Here is a 17,024-nt window from a genome sequence, read left to right on the forward strand (position 1 = left end):
GTGCAGCTCCGTGTTTACACAGCTGATGAAGTCTTCCTGGGGTCCTGAATTCGATGCTCAGCTCCCCCAGTGCCTCCAGGATGCTGCGGCTGAATTGCTCCCTTCTCCTGTTGTGCAAAAGCAAAGTAGAGCAATGAATAATAAATACTGCATTTCCAGGGAGGTCAGAATAGCCCAAATATAGATCCCCGGAGCTTTCGCGTTGCTATTTCTGTCTGCTCATCTGTTATCATGAGTTCTGGTTGTTACTAAAGGCAGTGACAGCTGGCTCCTTTTATTCCTCATTTTCTTCCCTGCTACAAGCCTGGAAATCACCCATCTGCACACCAAGCACTGTCGTTCTGCACCCACCAGGGATGGGATCCCACTTACTGGGAGTGACCCCAGCCCTCAGCCACAAGACCCAAGCATAGAATCACAGAATGGCCTGGGTTGAAAAGGCCCACAGTGCTCATCCAGTTCCAACCCCCTGCTGTGTGCAGGTCACCAACCAGCAGCCCAGGCTGCCCAGAGCCACATCCAGCCTGGCCTTGAATGCCTGCAGGGATGGGGCATCCACAGCCTCCTTGGGCAACCTGTGCCAGTGCCTCACCACCCTCTGGAGGAAAAACTTCCTCCTCATATCCAACCTAAACCTGCCCTGTCTCAGTTTCAAACCATTCCCCCTTGTCCTATCTCTATCCACCCTTGTAAACAGCCGTTCCCCCTCCTGTTTGTACACTCAGTCATTGCTTAGAGAAGTGGTTGCCTGGCCTGGGAAGTTGCATGTGTGGCAATGTGAGGAAAGCACATTAGTAACTCTCATCTGACTGTGTATGCATATGACGGTGTATGCTTGCCTCCACGAGGCAGAAAAGCCCTGAGTCCAAGGTTGTGCACTGTGGTCCGTGGTGATAGAAACTGCAGAAGGTGGTAAAATCCACTGTGTTCAGTGCTTCCCTCCGGCTGGTTGGTGACCGAACATCCAGATGGGGAGTCCTCAGTACAGGAGAGATGTGGACCTGTTGGAGAGCATCCAGAGAGGGGCCCCAAAAATGGAACAGCTCTCCTATGAGCACAGGCTGAGAGAGCTGGGGCTGTGCAGCCTGGAGAGGGGAAGGCTGCAGGGAGACCTGAGAGCAGCCTGTCAGTATGTAAAGGAGGGGTGTAAGAAAGAAGGGGACAGACTCTTCAGCAGGGTCTGCTGTGACAGGAAAAGGGGGAACGGTTTCAAACGAAAAGGGCAAGATTGAGACTGGATATAAGGAAGAAGTTGTTTGCAATAAGGGTGGTGATGCACTGGCAAAGGTTGCACAGAGAGGCGGTGGTGCCCCATCCCTGCAGACAGCCAAGGTCGGGCTGGATGAGCACTGATGGAGCTGTGGGTGTCCCTGCTCGCTGGGACAGATGGCTTTGAAGGGTCCTTTCCAACTCAAACCATTTTGGTGAACAGCATCTCCCACCCCCAAAATCAGAGGTTCCCATCCATTTTACCCCCCTGCAGACACCTGTTTGAGGATGGGGACCGGACAGGGTGAATTCAACCTGGCCCAACTGAGTCGGAACCTGCTGGGAGCAATCTCCAGAGCAAACAGAACCACGCCTGGGGTTTGTCCACGGGGGAGGGAAGTGGGTGATTCATTTCAGGGTGTAAAGTATCCCAAGCTTTCAGCTCAGTGCAGCTGGGAGCACAGCTGACACGTCACGGGGCAAGCAAACAAAGCGATACCCTCGAAGCGGCACCCACAGGAGCACAGACACACACAACTCGCGTCTCTCCCTGCGTCGCGTTCCGCCGCACTTCCCGGCCGGCGGGGACAGTTCGGGGCGGGGCTGTGCGCATGCGCGCGGTGCCCGGAGGCGGCGGCCGCGGGACACGGCGGTGCGGTGCGGTGCGGTGCGGTGCGGTGAGTGCGGGGACAGCGGGCTTCGTGGCGAACGTGGGGCGAAAGGAGAGGGAGGAGAACCGCTTCAGGTTCCGCGGTGATGGTTTGGGGGGTTTGGTTCCCCCGGGCTGTCTGCTGAGGGTTGCTGTTGGGTTTTCCTTAGGTGAGCATCTCGCTTCTGCGGGGAGATTGCAGGTGTCTTTATTCTGCACCGTGGGATGGAGATGTGGCTCGGTTGTTGGGTGCTGTGGGATGATCGGGGCTGGGAAACGAGTTCACCGAAGTGCTGACACAGGTTGCACAGAGAGGCGGTGGTGCCCCGTCCCTGCAGACAGCCAAGGTCAGGCTGAATGGGCTGTGAGCAGTGATGGAGCTGTGGGTGTCCCTGTTCAGTGCAGGGAGTGGGACAGATGGCCTTGAAGGGTCCCTTCCAACTCAAACCATTCTATGAGGTACCCCTCCATGCCGGAGGGGCACTTAGCTGGGAGATCACTGCATGGCCAGCGACCCGAAGGGCTGAGGATGGGGACGTGGGCGCCGCCGCGATGCTGCAGTCATGGAAAGGTCATGAGAAAGGACATTTGGATGCCCTGCGGGAGAGGAATGCGGGCTGCGGGGCTGTTTGTGCTCGCTGCTGGGGCAGGGAGGGGACGGCGAGCTGCCAAGCGCCCCGCTCCAGCTCTCAGCTCAGCTCGGAGGGGTGCAGGTATCACAAACAATTCCTAGAAGCACGGCCCTGCTGAGCCCAACCGCCCGCCTTTGCACATTTTCTCCCACAAAGGTGTTGTTTAACGGCCCTGGCCTGAGGGAATCGCCGTTCTGTAGGCGTTGCTGCTTGCATGTATTTACATCGAAGCTGTGCCTGGAGCCAAGGAGATGCTTGTGTCCCTCTGTGCAGCAAACCCAGAGCACAGAAAGAGCGCGTTGCCCTGGAAGGCTGCTAGGAGCCGTGATTTATGGGGCTGCATATGAGATATTATGTCCCCCAGGCGTTTATGCTTTAATTTTCCCCTAGCAAATCCCTAGCATCCCATGTTTGCAGGGGGAAATCAGCCATCCTCACTTGCCATTGCTGGGGGCTTTGTGTGCAGCTGAAGGGCAGCTCTGCTCACCTCGGAGGACGGGGACAAGGACTTGGAGTGAAGGGAGGAGGGCAGCTCACAGGGCTGGCACACAGCTGCAGGCTCTGCTTGCTGCCTCCCTCCCCCTCTCCCTGCTCGCAGCAGCGGCGGTGCCGCACGTGATGGATGGGCATTTTTTCCTGATGAGCCAAGCTCGAAAATCTGCAGCCTTCAAAATGTTTTTGAGCATCAGGCTCTTTGTGGGTGATGGTTTTTTTGTAGTAAAGCTGAGCAGCCTCAGCCTGGAGGCTCTGAGACATCTTCTAGCAATGCTTTTGGGGCAAAGAGGCCCCAGGGATGCTGTGTGCACAGCGATGGGAGGGAAGGATGCTGCACAGACGTGGCAGGAGGAGATGGAGGTTGTGAAAGCAAAATGCGGTTGAAACAAATCCAAATTCCCTTTTCAGCCTGTGGGGAGAAAAAATGGGCATTTCTGTGGCACCATTCAGCTCAATCCAGTGCTGGCGTGCGAAGCGGGTCAGGTCAGCCACCCCACTCCATCACTGCATGACTGAATGACAGCTCGCTGGCAGGGTACAGCTGCCTGCATGCCTAAACCCTGTTTGCTCCAAAGCAAGGTGGAGTTTCCCAAATCGAATGTGGGTGGCTGCAACAAAACTCTGCTAGGAGTGTGCAAACAAGGTGGCAGGCACAGGTGACTGATGGGGAGTGTGCTTTGCTCTTGTTTCCGTAGGTCAGGGTGCTCCACCTGGTGGGTGCAGGCTGCTCCCTGGTGTCTCACACCTACCTGAAAGCTTTGTGTGTGCATGGGTGGGGGGGAGAAACTGGTGAGCAAATGTAGAAAGGGCAAAGAACAAAGGTGTGGTGAGGTCAGAAGAAAAACCTGTGGGCCTGGTCTCATTCGACATCTTCATCAATGACCTGGATGGAGGGATAGAATGCAACCTCAGCAATGTTGCTGATGATACAGAGCTCGGAGGAGCGGCTGATGCAGCAGGAGGCTGTGCTGCCATTCAGAGAGATGTGGGCAGGCTGAGAGTTGACAGAGAGGAACCTGGTGGGGTTCAGCAAGGGCGAGTTGACTTGCAGACATCAGTACAGGTTAGGGCTGATCTCCAGCAAAGGAGCTCTGCGGAGAAGAATCTCAGTGTCTTGGTTGGCCGTGAGCCTGCAGTGTGCCCTGGTGGCCAGGAAGGCCAGTGGTTTGCTGAGGTGCATTGCACACAGCACGGCCGGCAGGGCAAGGGAGGTGATCGTCCCCTCTGCTCTGCTCTGGGGAGGCCACATCTGGAGTGCTGTGTCCAGTTCTGGGCTCCTCAGCTCAAGACAGACAGGGAACTGCTGGAGAGAGTCCAGTGGAGGGGGTTGGAGCATCTCCTGTATGAGGAAAAGTTGAGAGCCCTGGGGCTGTTCAGTCTGGAGGAGGGATCTTGTCAATGCTTATCAATATCTCAAGTGTGGGAGTCAAGTGCGTGGGGCCAGGCTCTTTTCAGCGGTGCCCAGTGACAGAACAAAGGGCAGTGAGCACAAACTGGGACAATAGGGAGCTCCATACAAACATGTAGAAAAACAGCTTTCCTTTGTGGGTGATGGAGCACTGGCACAGGCTGCACAGAGAGGTGGTGGAGTCTCCTTCTCTGGACATATTCAGAACCAACCTGGATGCTTTCCTGTGTAATCTACTGTAGGGAAGTGCTTTGGTGGGGGTTTGGGCTAGATGATCTCCAGAGGCCCCTTCCAACCCTTGCACGTGATATCTGGGTTCAATAATACATCCCACATGCAAGTCTTTGGTTTCCTAACGTTGGGTACCCAGCATACCTCAGGACTTCGCAGGGTGCTGTGTCCACAAAACTTTGCTGCAGAGCTTGTTGCTCCATCCCTACTGAGCTCAATGCTCACGCTGCTGTCCCTGCTGCTCTCATCTCCTGGATCCAGCCCAAGGTGCAGGCAGTGCTGAGCTCACGTTGAGGGGCACTCATGGCTCCGCACAGCTCAACTGGCAGCCAGCCCAGCTGCTTTCTGACCAGAAATTGCAGGGGAGATGCCACCACCAGCAGCAAGGGAACCCTGCCATCTCCTACCATCCTCAATGGATGCTGTCCTGTCATCATCAGGCATTAATGTTCCATTGAACACAAACTTGGACAAACCCTGCTTCAGCTCTGTGCCGTGAGTATATACAGAAAGGTAGAATTTGGGCTATGCGCTGTGAAATTTTCATTAGGTTACTTTGCTTCTTAGCAGAATTCAGATTACTTTCCAGCTTCCCCTTTCAAGGTCTCCAGTGAATGATAGAATCCTTAAGGTTGAGGATCTCTAAGAGCCCTAAGTGAACTGTCAGCCCATCCCCACCATGCCTGCTGGCCATACCCACGTGTCCACAGTTGGAGCACCTCCAGGGATGGTGACTGCACCGTAACATCACTAAGAGACATGGTTTAGTGACGGGGTTCAGTAGGTAAGGTTGATGGTTGGACTTGGTGGTGGGGCCTTGTGAGATCCAAGCTGAAGCACTGCGTACAGCTCTGGGCCCCAGCACAAGGACATGGAGCTGTTGGAGCGCATTCAGAGGAGGACGTGAAGATGCTCAGAGGGTAGAGCACCTTTCCTATGGGGGCAGGCTGAGACCTGGGTGGAGTCTGGAGAAGTCTTTGAGGAGTTCTCATTGTGGCCTTCCAATGCCTCAAGGGGCCTCCAGGGAAGGTGGAAAGGACTCTGTCGAAAAGTGTAGTGATAGGACCAGAGGTAATGGCCTTAAACTAAAAGAGGGGAGAAATAGATTGGGTGTAAGGAAGTAATGCTTCACAATGAGGAAGGCAAGGCAGTGGCACTGCTGCCCAGAGAGCTGTGGGTGCTCATCCCTGCCATGCCCAAGGCCGTGGATGGGGCTGAGGGCAGCCTGGGCTGTGGGAGGTGTCCCTGCCCACGGCAGGAGCCGGCTGGGCTTTATGTCCTTGCCAACCCAAACCATCCTGTGATTCTATGACTTGATTATCTTGAAGGTATCTTCCATTGATGATTCTATGTCTATCTATATTGATCTATATTGATGATTCTATTCTTCTATGATTCTATATCACCAGTTTCTTTCTGAAGCATCCCGACCCACACAGAGTCCCTGTTGGCTGAGTACTCATAACACAACTCTTGGGCTGATGTGGATGGAAGCGGGCACACAAACGTGTCAAGGAAAATAAAATATTCAGTGTAATGTTCTGTTCTGCAGTCCCAGCATGGCCTGGTGTGGTACAGCAGCACATCAGGAGCACAACACCTAGCTCTCTTCAGGCAGATGAGGATTTTCTATGGTTCCATGATTCTATGATTTGTATTCTTCTTTAGTACTGGGAGGTGGAAACCCAATTCGCAGAACATCTGAGCACTTGGAGGATCTCCACTTTTCTGACAGTGCTGAGAGGATGCAGAATTGCTGCTATGAGCCATTCTAGGATCTCCATTTCTCATCTGTGTTTCCAAAACAGCAACCTGTGGTGCAGCCGATGGACTTTTGCACAGCTCTCAGATGAGTGGAATGCAGGAATTTGTTGTTACTTCCACGCCGTACACAACTGCTTTTCTTTATAAACACAGCGCACCTGTTAAAGACTTCCCCAGGGCTCTCTGGACCCCTCTGCTTTGTTTCCCAGGCATTGCTGCCTGTCTGGAAGCAGATGTGTGTGTGTCAATGCCTGATGCCCACGCAGCATCCTGCAAGCCAATACATGGAGCTGCTACAGGCTGACTTACAGAGTTAACACTGAGGCCGGGCTGGTGGGAAAATCAGCCGTACCCTGCAGGAAATCTTCTCATTCAAACCCTTCCATTAGGCTGTGACCAAAAGCAAAAGAGCTGGGAAAAAGCTCGAGTTTCCAATTACTTTGGAAGAAAGGGAGAGCAAAATTGGAACGGGATCGTTCCTCCTCTGGGCCGCGCTTCGTATTGTGGCTGCAATGATCCCCCCTGGGCACCGCTCACCCCCTCCTGGCAGCTCCGTCCCTGAACAAACGATACTTGGTTGCTTTTAATTGGGAGCAGCCAAAATAAGTGAAATCCCCCGGAGATGGGGGTGAGGAGGGGATGGCAGCGAGGCGCCCTGCTGATGAATGTGGCTTTCAGCTGCTCCGACACCCCCGCGGGAGGGAAAGAATAGGGGCTCTGTGAAGGCAAAACAGCCAGTGCCGACCTTGGGGTTCCTCTCTCTTATTTTCTTGTTGTTATTCCCCTTCTCGCTCCCTTTTCTTTAGTTGCTCGTTGCTCTGTCCATCACATGATGGCTGCAAATTGCCAACTTGTTCTCGCTTCTCGGTGTCACAAGTTTGGTTTAAAATAAGCCTGCCGGATTCCTGATTTACTCACTGTTTGTCTGAGCACCGCATGTGTTTCTGGTGATTTCGGGACTGTTAGCTTGAAAAAATGTCTGCCCCTCCTTCTGCACTGTAAAACCTGGCGTTTCCCAGCCAGGAAGAATCTCTGCTCTCAGTTCCCAGCCTTCCCCTAGCACTGCTCAAGGGCGATGCTTGCTGTATCCAAGATGAGACCATGGCAAAATCCTGGTGTGCAAGCCAGAGCCAGCCTGTGCCTGGTACAGATGCTGCTGTCCCTTTCATATGCTCATCAGCATGCAAAGCAGGCATGCCAGGGGCAGTGGAAATCACAGCGTGCCCCTTGCACCCATCTGCATCCTTGCACCCTGCTCTTTGCTTGTGCAATCCAGGCTTTGTCCAGGTCTTTCAGTTTCTGATGTCCCGGTGTCAGCACGAGTGTTTGTCTCCTCCATCTTTTGGGGAGCTCTGGGAGCCCTTTCTCCCTGCACCTTGTCATCATGAGCACCACTTTTGGTGCTTATGCACCTTCCTGGAGGGTTTTGCAGCATTGTGCTGAGTTGAGGTGAAGATGCAGCACTGAACCCCCTGCAGGAAACCCAGATCCTTGGACCATGCTTAGTTAAAGGGATGCTGGGTGACGGAGTTCAAGCCACCATGCTTGGGTTATATCAGAGCAAATGCTGGAAGTTAGGTGATAGGACAGTGGGAAATGGTTCAGACTAAAAGAGGGCAAGTTTAAATTGGAAAAAGTTTCTTTGCTGTAAGAGTTGTAAGGCAGGAGCACAGGTTGCACAGAGAGGCAGTGGTGCCCCATCCCTGCAGACAGCCACGGTCAGGCTGGATGGGCTGTGAGCACTGCTGGAGCTGTGGGTGTCCCTGCTCAGTGCAGGGAGTGGGCCTAGAGGACCCTTCCTGAAAGGTCTCTTCCAATTTGGACAGTTCTATGGTAAGCCCTCTTGCTTGGGTCCCATCAGAGCAAATGGTGTGAGAGGCAGAAAATGCATGGGAGCAGGTGGACAGACAGGTAGATGAGTTTAGGATGCCCAAAGCGTTTCAGAGTCCATACTCACACCCTTCCGCATCATATGGAGGCAGTGGATGCCTAGGCACATAGAGGCAATCAGTACTGCTGCAGTACCAGGGCAGCCTGGTGGTGTACTGGCAATGGGTTGGGGCTCTACATGATGCATGCTGACCCCAGAGAGCCTGTCCTTGAAGCAGGCATGCTGCTGCAAAATGGATCGTCCTGGTTGGGTCATGGGATCGTGCTCAAAACCCTGAGAAGCTGCTTTCCGTAGCTCAAAACTGCCTGTGCTGGAGGGACACCACCAGTTCATGGGGAGTTCTGCAGAGCCTGCCTGGGGATGTGAATACACACAGGCTTCATGTAGCCTCTTTGCACCTGGACCAGAAAGTCAAACATCATCTCGGTAGAACGTGCATAAAGCCTTCCTGCCCTTCCCACCACACTGTGCTCAGCCTCAAGTCCTGTCCAGCTCATCCACAGGAGATATAGGATCACTGAGGTTAGAAAAGACTTTCAAGATGGTCCAGTCCAACCATTAACCTGTGTGTTGGCTCTGCCTAGGATGGAGATAGCTTTCCCCACAGCTGCCCATATAGTCTTGTGCTGTTGTACTTGAAGCTAGAACAGCATTCAGATAGGGCAACAGAGGGGGAATATTGCAATCTGCATAGCCAGAGCTGCTCTCCTTGCCTGGGCTCTGCTTTATCCTGAAGCTGAGGTCTAGATTAAGTTGAATGAATGAATTTTTTCTTTCTCCATCAGCAATAAGGAGTCAGAACAGACTGTATCAAATGAATGTGCCTTCATTGGAACTGGGGACGGGGAGTGTTGTCCATTTTTCACGCCATCCCCTCAGAGTTCAAATCTGCCTTCCCAAATTTTGGCACGTATCCCCTAGGAATACACAAGCTGCTGAATGAAGCACATGTTCCACCATGGGTCTGCCCCCTTAGGACAGGAATAAAGGGAATCTGCCAATGTCAGACCCTCAGTGAGGGCTCTGCCTTCAGCTCTGCACAGCTGTGACACTACATTACTCCATTTTAGGAACCACCTTTCCTTCCAACTCTTGTAGGGTTGCTCCAGCAGACACAGCAGCCACTTTCTATGTGGCAAAGAAGGAAAAAAACCAAACAGGCCTGAGAGATGCTAACGAAGAAAGCCTGGAAAGTACAAGGAGAAAGAACTGGCTGGAAAATGCACTATGTCAGCTGTGACAGCTCCTATCTGCTAGAACAAGGAAGTAAAGCGAAAATGTTTTGTCTGTTATCAGAAGCTTTGAGTTGTGAGGGGAAGTGGGACTTGCAAGCCAGTGCAGAGTCTGCTCAGACTTGGCTCTTTGTGCTATCTCACCCTGGGACTGTTCGTCAGCTCCCATCTCTGCTTTCACTTCCTCTTGGTTTTTAACATCATACGGTGTCCCCAGCTTGCTGAGGGCCTCCTGGTGTGTATCTGCTCAGAGCAGTCCTCTGCCTCTCACAGCAGATGCTACAAAAGAAAAATAAAGCATTTCCCACACTCATGCAAAATACTCATTAACATTTACTTACTTTCTGGTCGTCTCTATGCACTTGGGTGTAAATGAGCTTAGGAGTCCAGCCCCAGTCCTGCAAATATGCAGTGTTGGCTGGACACGAGTACAGAGCCTGCTTCATCAGCAGCAGATTCAGTCTAAGCACAGTCGTGTGTGATGAGTTCTTTTTTCTTCCTTTTTTTTTTTTTAATGTACTGTAAATGCCAGCAGGGAAGAGAAGCTTCTTGGGTGGAAGGGAAACAGGTTATTAGGGGTGAAGTCGGCACTGTGAGGTTATCTAGCCCAGCTCCTCTCATTTCACTGTCATCTCCCGTCCTGCTGCCTCTTCCATAGGGGGGAATGAGGGCTGCGGAATTCTCTCCCCTCTGCCCAACTGATTGCTGCAGGCCTGGGCATGCACCCCATCTGCAAATTATGTGGCAGGAAAGCCAGCCTTACTTGTAGCCTCCAGGATTTGGTTGCAAATCCACTTAAAGAAAAGCAAGTTACCCTTCGATGAATCGTCATGTCCTTGTTTTGTCCCTGAGTGGTTTGTTCTGGCTGAAAGGGTGAAAAACCCCCTTCACAGGTGCTTGAGAATCATTTGAGTTGGAAGGGGGATTAAAGGCCGTATGGTCCCACTCCCTGCAATGAACAGGGACGCCTACAGCTCCATCGGGTGCTCAGAGCCCTGTCCAGCCTGACCTTGGGTGCCTGCGGGGATGGGGCACCCAGCACTGTGTTCCAGTGCTTCACTACTCTTATTGTAAAAAAAAAACTCCTTAAATGCAGTCTAAATCTCTCCTGAACTGTAAAATCTCCCCTAACTGCTTCTTGCACCCCCTTATTGGCAGCTAGCCCTAAACATGCCCCATGAGACTGCCAAGGAGGTGGGGACTAAGGGCAGGATGTCATGTTTCTGTTTCTATCTAATCTAGGCCGAACCACAGAGACATCCTCCTGTGTGCTGAATTCAGGTCTGCCTAGTCCAGAAAAGCCCTTTCCTTTGCCTCTCCAGGCAGGGCCTGCATCTTGATATCACCACAGAATCGTGACGTTTGGAAAAGCAATCTGCAATCCCTGAGTCCAACTGCGGCCCACCCCACCACGCTCACAAGCCGTGTTCCTCACATCTCCATGGTTCCTGAACACCCCAGGGACGGTGACCCCCCACCTCCCCGGGCAGCCTGTTCCTGTGCATCCCCCTTGTTTCTGCGGATAAATTCTCCCTGGTATTTGCACCGTGCCGTGTCTCACCCAGCGGCACTGCCACGCTCTTTTCCCAGTGCCTTCCCATTAACATTTCCTCCCTCTCTCCTTCCTGCAGGGCACGAGGACGACGTCCCCCCATGATGACGGCCATCCTGGAGCGCCTCAGCACGCTGTCCCTCAGCGGGCCGCAGCTCAGCCGCCTTCCCCGCCTGCTGGAGGATGGCTTCCCCAAGATGCCGTGCACCGTCCCACAGGGAGAGGTGCCACAGCTCTTCCGTGAGCCGTACATCCACGCCGGGTACCGTCCCACTGGGCAGGACTGGAGGTATTACTTCCTCAGCCTCTTCCAGAAGCACAACGAGGTGGTCAACGTCTGGACTCATCTCCTGGCGGCGCTGGCCGTGCTGCTGAGGTTCAAAGCGTTTGTGGAAGGCGAGCAGCTACACCTGGATGCTTGGTCTCTGCCTCTGCTCATCTTTGTCCTCTCCTCTGTCACCTACCTGACCTGCAGCCTCCTGGCCCACCTGCTGCAGTCCAAGTCAGAGCTGTACCACTACACTTTCTACTTCGTGGACTACGTCGGGGTCAGCACCTACCAGTACGGCAGTGCCCTGGCCCACTTCTACTACAGCTCCGACCAGGCATGGTATGACAAATTCTGGCTTTTCTTCCTCCCAGCAGCTGCTTTCTGTGGCTGGCTGTCGTGTGCTGGATGCTGCTACGCCAAATACCGGTACCGACGGCCTTACCCCATCATGAGGAAGATGTGCCAGGTGATCCCAGCCGGGCTGGCCTTCATCTTGGATATCAGTCCTGTCGCTCACCGGGTGGTCGTGTGTCACCTGGGGGGCTGTCAGGAAGATGCTGCTTGGTACCACACGTACCAGATACTGTTTTTCCTTATCAGTGCTTATTTCTTCTCCTGCCCGGTTCCTGAGAAGTACTTCCCTGGCTCCTGTGATATCGTTGGCCATGCCCACCAGATCTTCCACGCCTTCCTGGCTATCTGCACCCTATCGCAGCTGGAGGCCATTTGTTTGGATTACAAGAACAGGCAGGAGATCTTCCTCAAAAGACACGGGCCTTTCTCCATCTATCTCTCCTGCGTCTCTTTTTTCGGCTTGGTGGCCTGCAGTGCCATCACAGCTTACATCCTGCGATGCAGGATCAAGGCCATCCTGGCTAAAAAGGACTCCTGAGAATCGTGAAGATGATGGGCATGACACCACCCAAAAAGGAAAAAATAATAAGAAAAGGGGCATAGCATCTTAGAGGCATAACTGGCTTATTTGCCTAACACACTGTGACTAACCTGGACCTTGGACTGGGGTGGAGGGCTGGACGCTTCATGCTGGGTGCATTTTCACAGCAGGAGCTGCCTTCTGCCATGCAGGGGGACATGGGGTGTTTTAAGCCACAAAAGTCACTTAACCAAGGATACTGGAATAGGCAGAGGTTCTTTGTTCTCTCTAGTGAACCTGTGGGAGATACCTCACCGAACGTGAAGGATGGTAGCCAGAGGGCTGTGCAACTGCAGAAGGGTTTTCTAGGGCACACAGCACAGGGAGAACCCACCATGAGGCCTCCGAGTGGACATGTTGACATCTTTGGGGTTTGCCATTTCTGCTGGCCGAGGAGAGACTTGCTAACATCAAAAGCAGTTGTAAGATTTCATTTCTAGGGTTCATTCGCAAGGGCGTGTGTAACAGTGGCTGGACTAATCCTTTCCCAGCTCCAGCTCAGCTAAATCAGATTTTATCTATGACCCCTTGAAGTATCTCAGCAGCAGGTTGCTGAGGTGACATCAGCAAAGCATGCTTGCAGACCAAGACTCGACCTAGAGTCCTCTCGAATCAACTGGAACTGAACCTGGCCCCCACATCTGCCAGGCGCTGCTGTGGCCCAGCCACCCCCTGGTTGGGGATGTTGGGTCATCTGTATCTTTTCTTTCTGCACGGTTGCACCATCTGTGGTGAAACTGCTTAGCAAAGCCCAAGCAGGCTGTCCCAGCTCTTCAGAGGCTCCTGCCTTCCATTTTAAGTGCTTACTTGCCCTTGAGGACTTGGCCCTAGAACGGGTTGAAGCTGATTTTCGTAGCTTTTCTCAGTAGCAGTAGTGGAGGTTGAGCTCCCCTGCGACCAGCGATCAGCATTCAAGATGCTGGCAGTGGGAGGGGAAATGCATTTGTAGAGAGAAGTGCCTCTTTTTCTGCCTGCGTGACATGTTCATACATTCCTGCAAAGCCTGATCCTGTATCATCTGCCATGGGAGTCTGACTGGCCTCCAATTCTGACCATGCAGCACAGAACTAACTTGGGTGTGATCTGTCTGGTATGGGAAAGCCGCTGGGCCCTGGGCCTCCTAGGAATGGTCATGGCTGAAAGAGGATGAAAGTGAAGTGGATGTGGAGCCTTTATTCCCTTTTTAATGGTCCTTTTCAGGATGCCAAGCAACCCTTGGTGGACCCTGTGGGAAAGATGGCCGTGAATCTGCAAGGTTGCTCTTCTCCGACTGATGGGGCTTTGAATCAGGCATGTTTTTATCGGCATTAGATGAAGGTAGAATGGCAAAAGGCAGGAGCAGGTTGACAGAATTAAGGTGTTTTGTAACCTTGGAATGGGTTTGTCCTTGGAACTTGGAGGTTCTTGTGTGGAGTAGCAAATATAGTGGTCAGGAACACTGGTGTCTGCGGGTCACTGCTGTCCAAAGAGCAGGAAGGGTTGTTTTACGGTGTCCTCAGCTAAATGAATCTCTTCTGTAATTGCTGGAGGGATATTTGAGGTATGGAGCCATACTGTGGCACTGAAGTTAGCAGCACTTACAGGACTGGATGCTCTGAGCCTATACAGATAGATTCCAGACTACATTCCTTCTGGTCAGCGTACTGCTCGTTTTTCACAGTCAACTCTGAGTCCTTCCAGCTGTATTCTTACAGAAGAGCTGAAGCCTCAAATGTCCTGACATCTATACCACGATACATAAATCTTCACTGAAAGCAAGAAAGATGCGGGATCAGTTCCAGCCACAGATCTGAATCCAAGGGCAGGCAAATGAACGGTGGTTGCTGGTGTCGAGCAGGAAGACTTTAGGGTTGGGGAGATGATTTGTCAAGGCAAGCACTGATTTCTGCACTTGATCTGGTTTTTAATTATTGAGATGTGTTTGTGCATGTGCACGCATGCCTGATTTAATACCCAGAAAGGTTTTGCCTTTGGCTTTTTTTATCTACAGAGCGTCCTAGCTGGGTCAAGATTAGCTTGAAGGAAGTAATGCCGTGCTGCTGGAGGAGCATGGGGGCCAGACAACAACATCTCTGAAAACTCACCTCTCAATAGGTACCTGGCTGCAACAAAAAGAAAGGTTTTGTGCACAAACCTGAAACTCTGGCCTAATTGATAAATTAAAGGATGAGGAGAGCAATTTTTGATCACAAGAGAAGAAATCACAGGAGAAATTTGGAGAAGTCATCTAGTCCACCCTTTCCCCTCACTGTGGGCTTCCTTGTTCACATCTAGCCCAGCTTAGGAGCACTCAGAAATTGGTAATGACTTCATTTCCTACGCTGCTTATTGACTCACCCCTCCTCACACTGCACCTTTTGCACAGAGGTTTATCTGACTATGGAGCAAGAAAATGGCTGGGAGATGGACCAGCAGAAAAGCAACCCTACTGAAAAAATGTCAGTGATTTTCTCCTGGTTTTAACATCCAGCCAGCTTACTTGGCCAGCAGTGCTGCTTGCACACGTGGGTCTCCTCTCAGTTTGGGAGAGGACTTCCAGTAGGAGCAGGTAGGCTGCTTCTCACAGCCAAATTTGCTTTTGTGGCAGATAACAGAGAATAAGCCAGTTACAGGCCGGTCCACAGTTTTGTTCTGAACTAAAACGAAGGGAGTGGGCATTGCTGCTAACAGCAGACTGTGCTGTTATCACTTAGTAATACTGGTATCAAAAGACAGGGGTCACCCAGGCGTTTGCTTCTCTAAGGCTGTGAAAATATGTGATGTCCAGCCCCTGGATGAAGAAGGATGATTGCAGTAATGCTGTCCAGTTCACAGCAGGGTAGGAGGAGGTCCTTCATGAATTTCCCGAGGTATTTCTGGTCAAATGTCATCTCCGTGCTACAGCAGAAGTGGAACTTCTCCTTCTGAATCAACTGTGGTGTGACAGTAGTGGTGTTTCTGCATATCCCCATGGTACCCCTCAAGTGAAGCCACTCACGTGCCCGCGTGGCCCTGCACTCAGACCTGGAGCTGACTTCCTCATTACTATGATGGGTCAATTTTGCAGGCAACTGCCACCCAAATTGCTGCTGCTGTGAGGGTGCACCCCTGGTGTCCAAAGGGACTTGTCTACACTGGAGCTTCCCCTGTCTCTGTCTCCATCCTCCTCGTCTGCCTCCAACAAAGAGGTTTGTTCCTTCACCCCAGGACTTGTGCCTTACGCACCCGGCTGCCTACCTGAGCAAACTCAACATGCTGAGCACTCTGTTCAACCTCAAGAAAAGGACCTGGGAAGTGGCTGCCAGTGCCCTCCTGAGAACTGTGCTGTTGATCTAGAGGAGACCAGAGCTGCTGAGACAGTAAAAGTGCAGCTGTGCTAAACTGAGAGCCTGCCAGGGTCTTCTCCTTTGGGCTCGCTGCTTGGAGCACGGCTTCGTCCATCCTGGTGCTCCTTTGAGGAGGCACGGCTGGGTTGGGTGTCCTGGTGGCAGGGAGTTAAGCACTTTTTGGATCCTGAAGGCCCTCACCCTCAAGAATCTCTGGCCCTACGATGGTACTGTAGCAGATCTCACAAGTTGGATCTGTGCAGGTCAGCTGAGCAGTCATCCCAATGTGCCTTATGCTGTTACCTGCAGGGATTTATACCGAAGGAACCAGGGGCAGCCTCTTTGTTATCTGCTGGTCTGTGGTGGAGCAGAAGGGGGAGGATGGAGAGAGGTACCTTAAACTCGCCTTAAACTTGGATTTTTTGCCTAGTGATTTGTGTAGCAGGGCAAGGACGGGTTCCTCATGTGCCTTGCAATTTACATTTTTTACTGACAAGATTATTTTTAAGCACTGTTTGTTACTAAACAGAAGGACAAAAAGAGTTTGTATTTTTTTTTTTCCCCTGGGAAGTAGAGAAGGGTCTGGGGGTTAGATATTAACCATCCCCTTCCCACCTTCCATCTGCTGACTTTGTATTGTTGAAAACATTGGTAATGTTTTAAGCTTTGTACTGTACTGATCATTATTTAAAAACCTCCAGTGAAAAACAAAACAAAACAAAACTGTGAAAGTAAAAAGATCGGTGTGGTGTGAAGTTCCCAAATGCACAAGTACAGAAGGTTATGAATCATTAGGAAGAAAGCACGGCCACACACAATTGCAATACATGCCCCACCTCTAGGATATCCATCGGCGTGAATTTCAGTCACTTAGGAAGTCAGCTCTTTTTCTTTCTGTTAGCACTGTGCCAAGTCATTTCAATCGTTATTTCTTATCGTCGCATACAGAGCAAGGCCTCTGTACTGCTGTGCTTCCACCCAGCAGAGGGCGAGATGCCTTCACCTTCGTGGCTCCAAGAGGCCCGAGTGCCACGAAAGCACAGCCTGCAGGCCCTGCTGGAACTCTGCAGACAGGCTTAGAGAAAAAATGCTCCCACTCAAGCGGGCGTGCAGCCAGCCCTGCAGAGAGATGCATTTCCGAGCCAGGGATGTGCTTTGCAAACGTCTCGCCCTCTGCGTAAGTGACAGGGATTTTGCCAGACAAATGAAGCCAAGGTTTTATGTTTCCATGAAGTAAAAGCTGAAGAAGAATGGGACAAAATAGCAAAACAGAACAACAAGGCTGTTAACCTTGTTAACAAGAAACAAAAATAGAGGCTTGTGGTATGCTGCTTGGCAGTACTGCTCCAGGGAATGCACTTCCTACGTGGCCTTTCCTATTTGATTTTACGCATACAACTCCTCAGTGCCTGGAAAGCTAGAGACTGTTATTAGCAACAGAGGGAACGGGC

General features: G+C 51.9%; 1 protein-coding gene across 5 annotated transcripts; it reads left to right on the forward strand.

Annotated features, from left to right (window-relative positions):
* The first annotated feature begins 1,863 nt into the window (after nt 1–1,863).
* Nucleotides 1,864–16,311, forward strand: PAQR8 (progestin and adipoQ receptor family member 8). 5 transcript variants are annotated; one of them, XM_042883542.1, is made up of 2 exons: nt 1,864–1,881; nt 11,143–16,311. In XM_042883542.1, the coding sequence occupies exon 2, from the start codon at nt 11,165–11,167 to the stop codon at nt 12,224–12,226; it is 1,062 nt and encodes a 353-aa protein (XP_042739476.1). In that variant the 5' UTR covers nt 1,864–1,881; nt 11,143–11,164; the 3' UTR covers nt 12,227–16,311. The 5 variants fall into 5 exon arrangements, with proteins under 5 accessions (XP_042739476.1, XP_042739478.1, XP_042739477.1 ...); XM_042883544.1 differs by having other exon boundaries at nt 1,865–1,876; XM_042883543.1 differs by having other exon boundaries at nt 1,870–1,886.
* Nucleotides 16,312–17,024: the final 713 nt, after the last annotated feature.

The sequence above is a fragment of the Lagopus leucura genome, unplaced genomic scaffold, assembly GCF_019238085.1.
Source record: "Lagopus leucura isolate 7727_CA_CO unplaced genomic scaffold, USGS_WTPT01 Super-Scaffold_100038, whole genome shotgun sequence".
Taxonomy (NCBI): domain Eukaryota; kingdom Metazoa; phylum Chordata; class Aves; order Galliformes; family Phasianidae; genus Lagopus; species Lagopus leucura.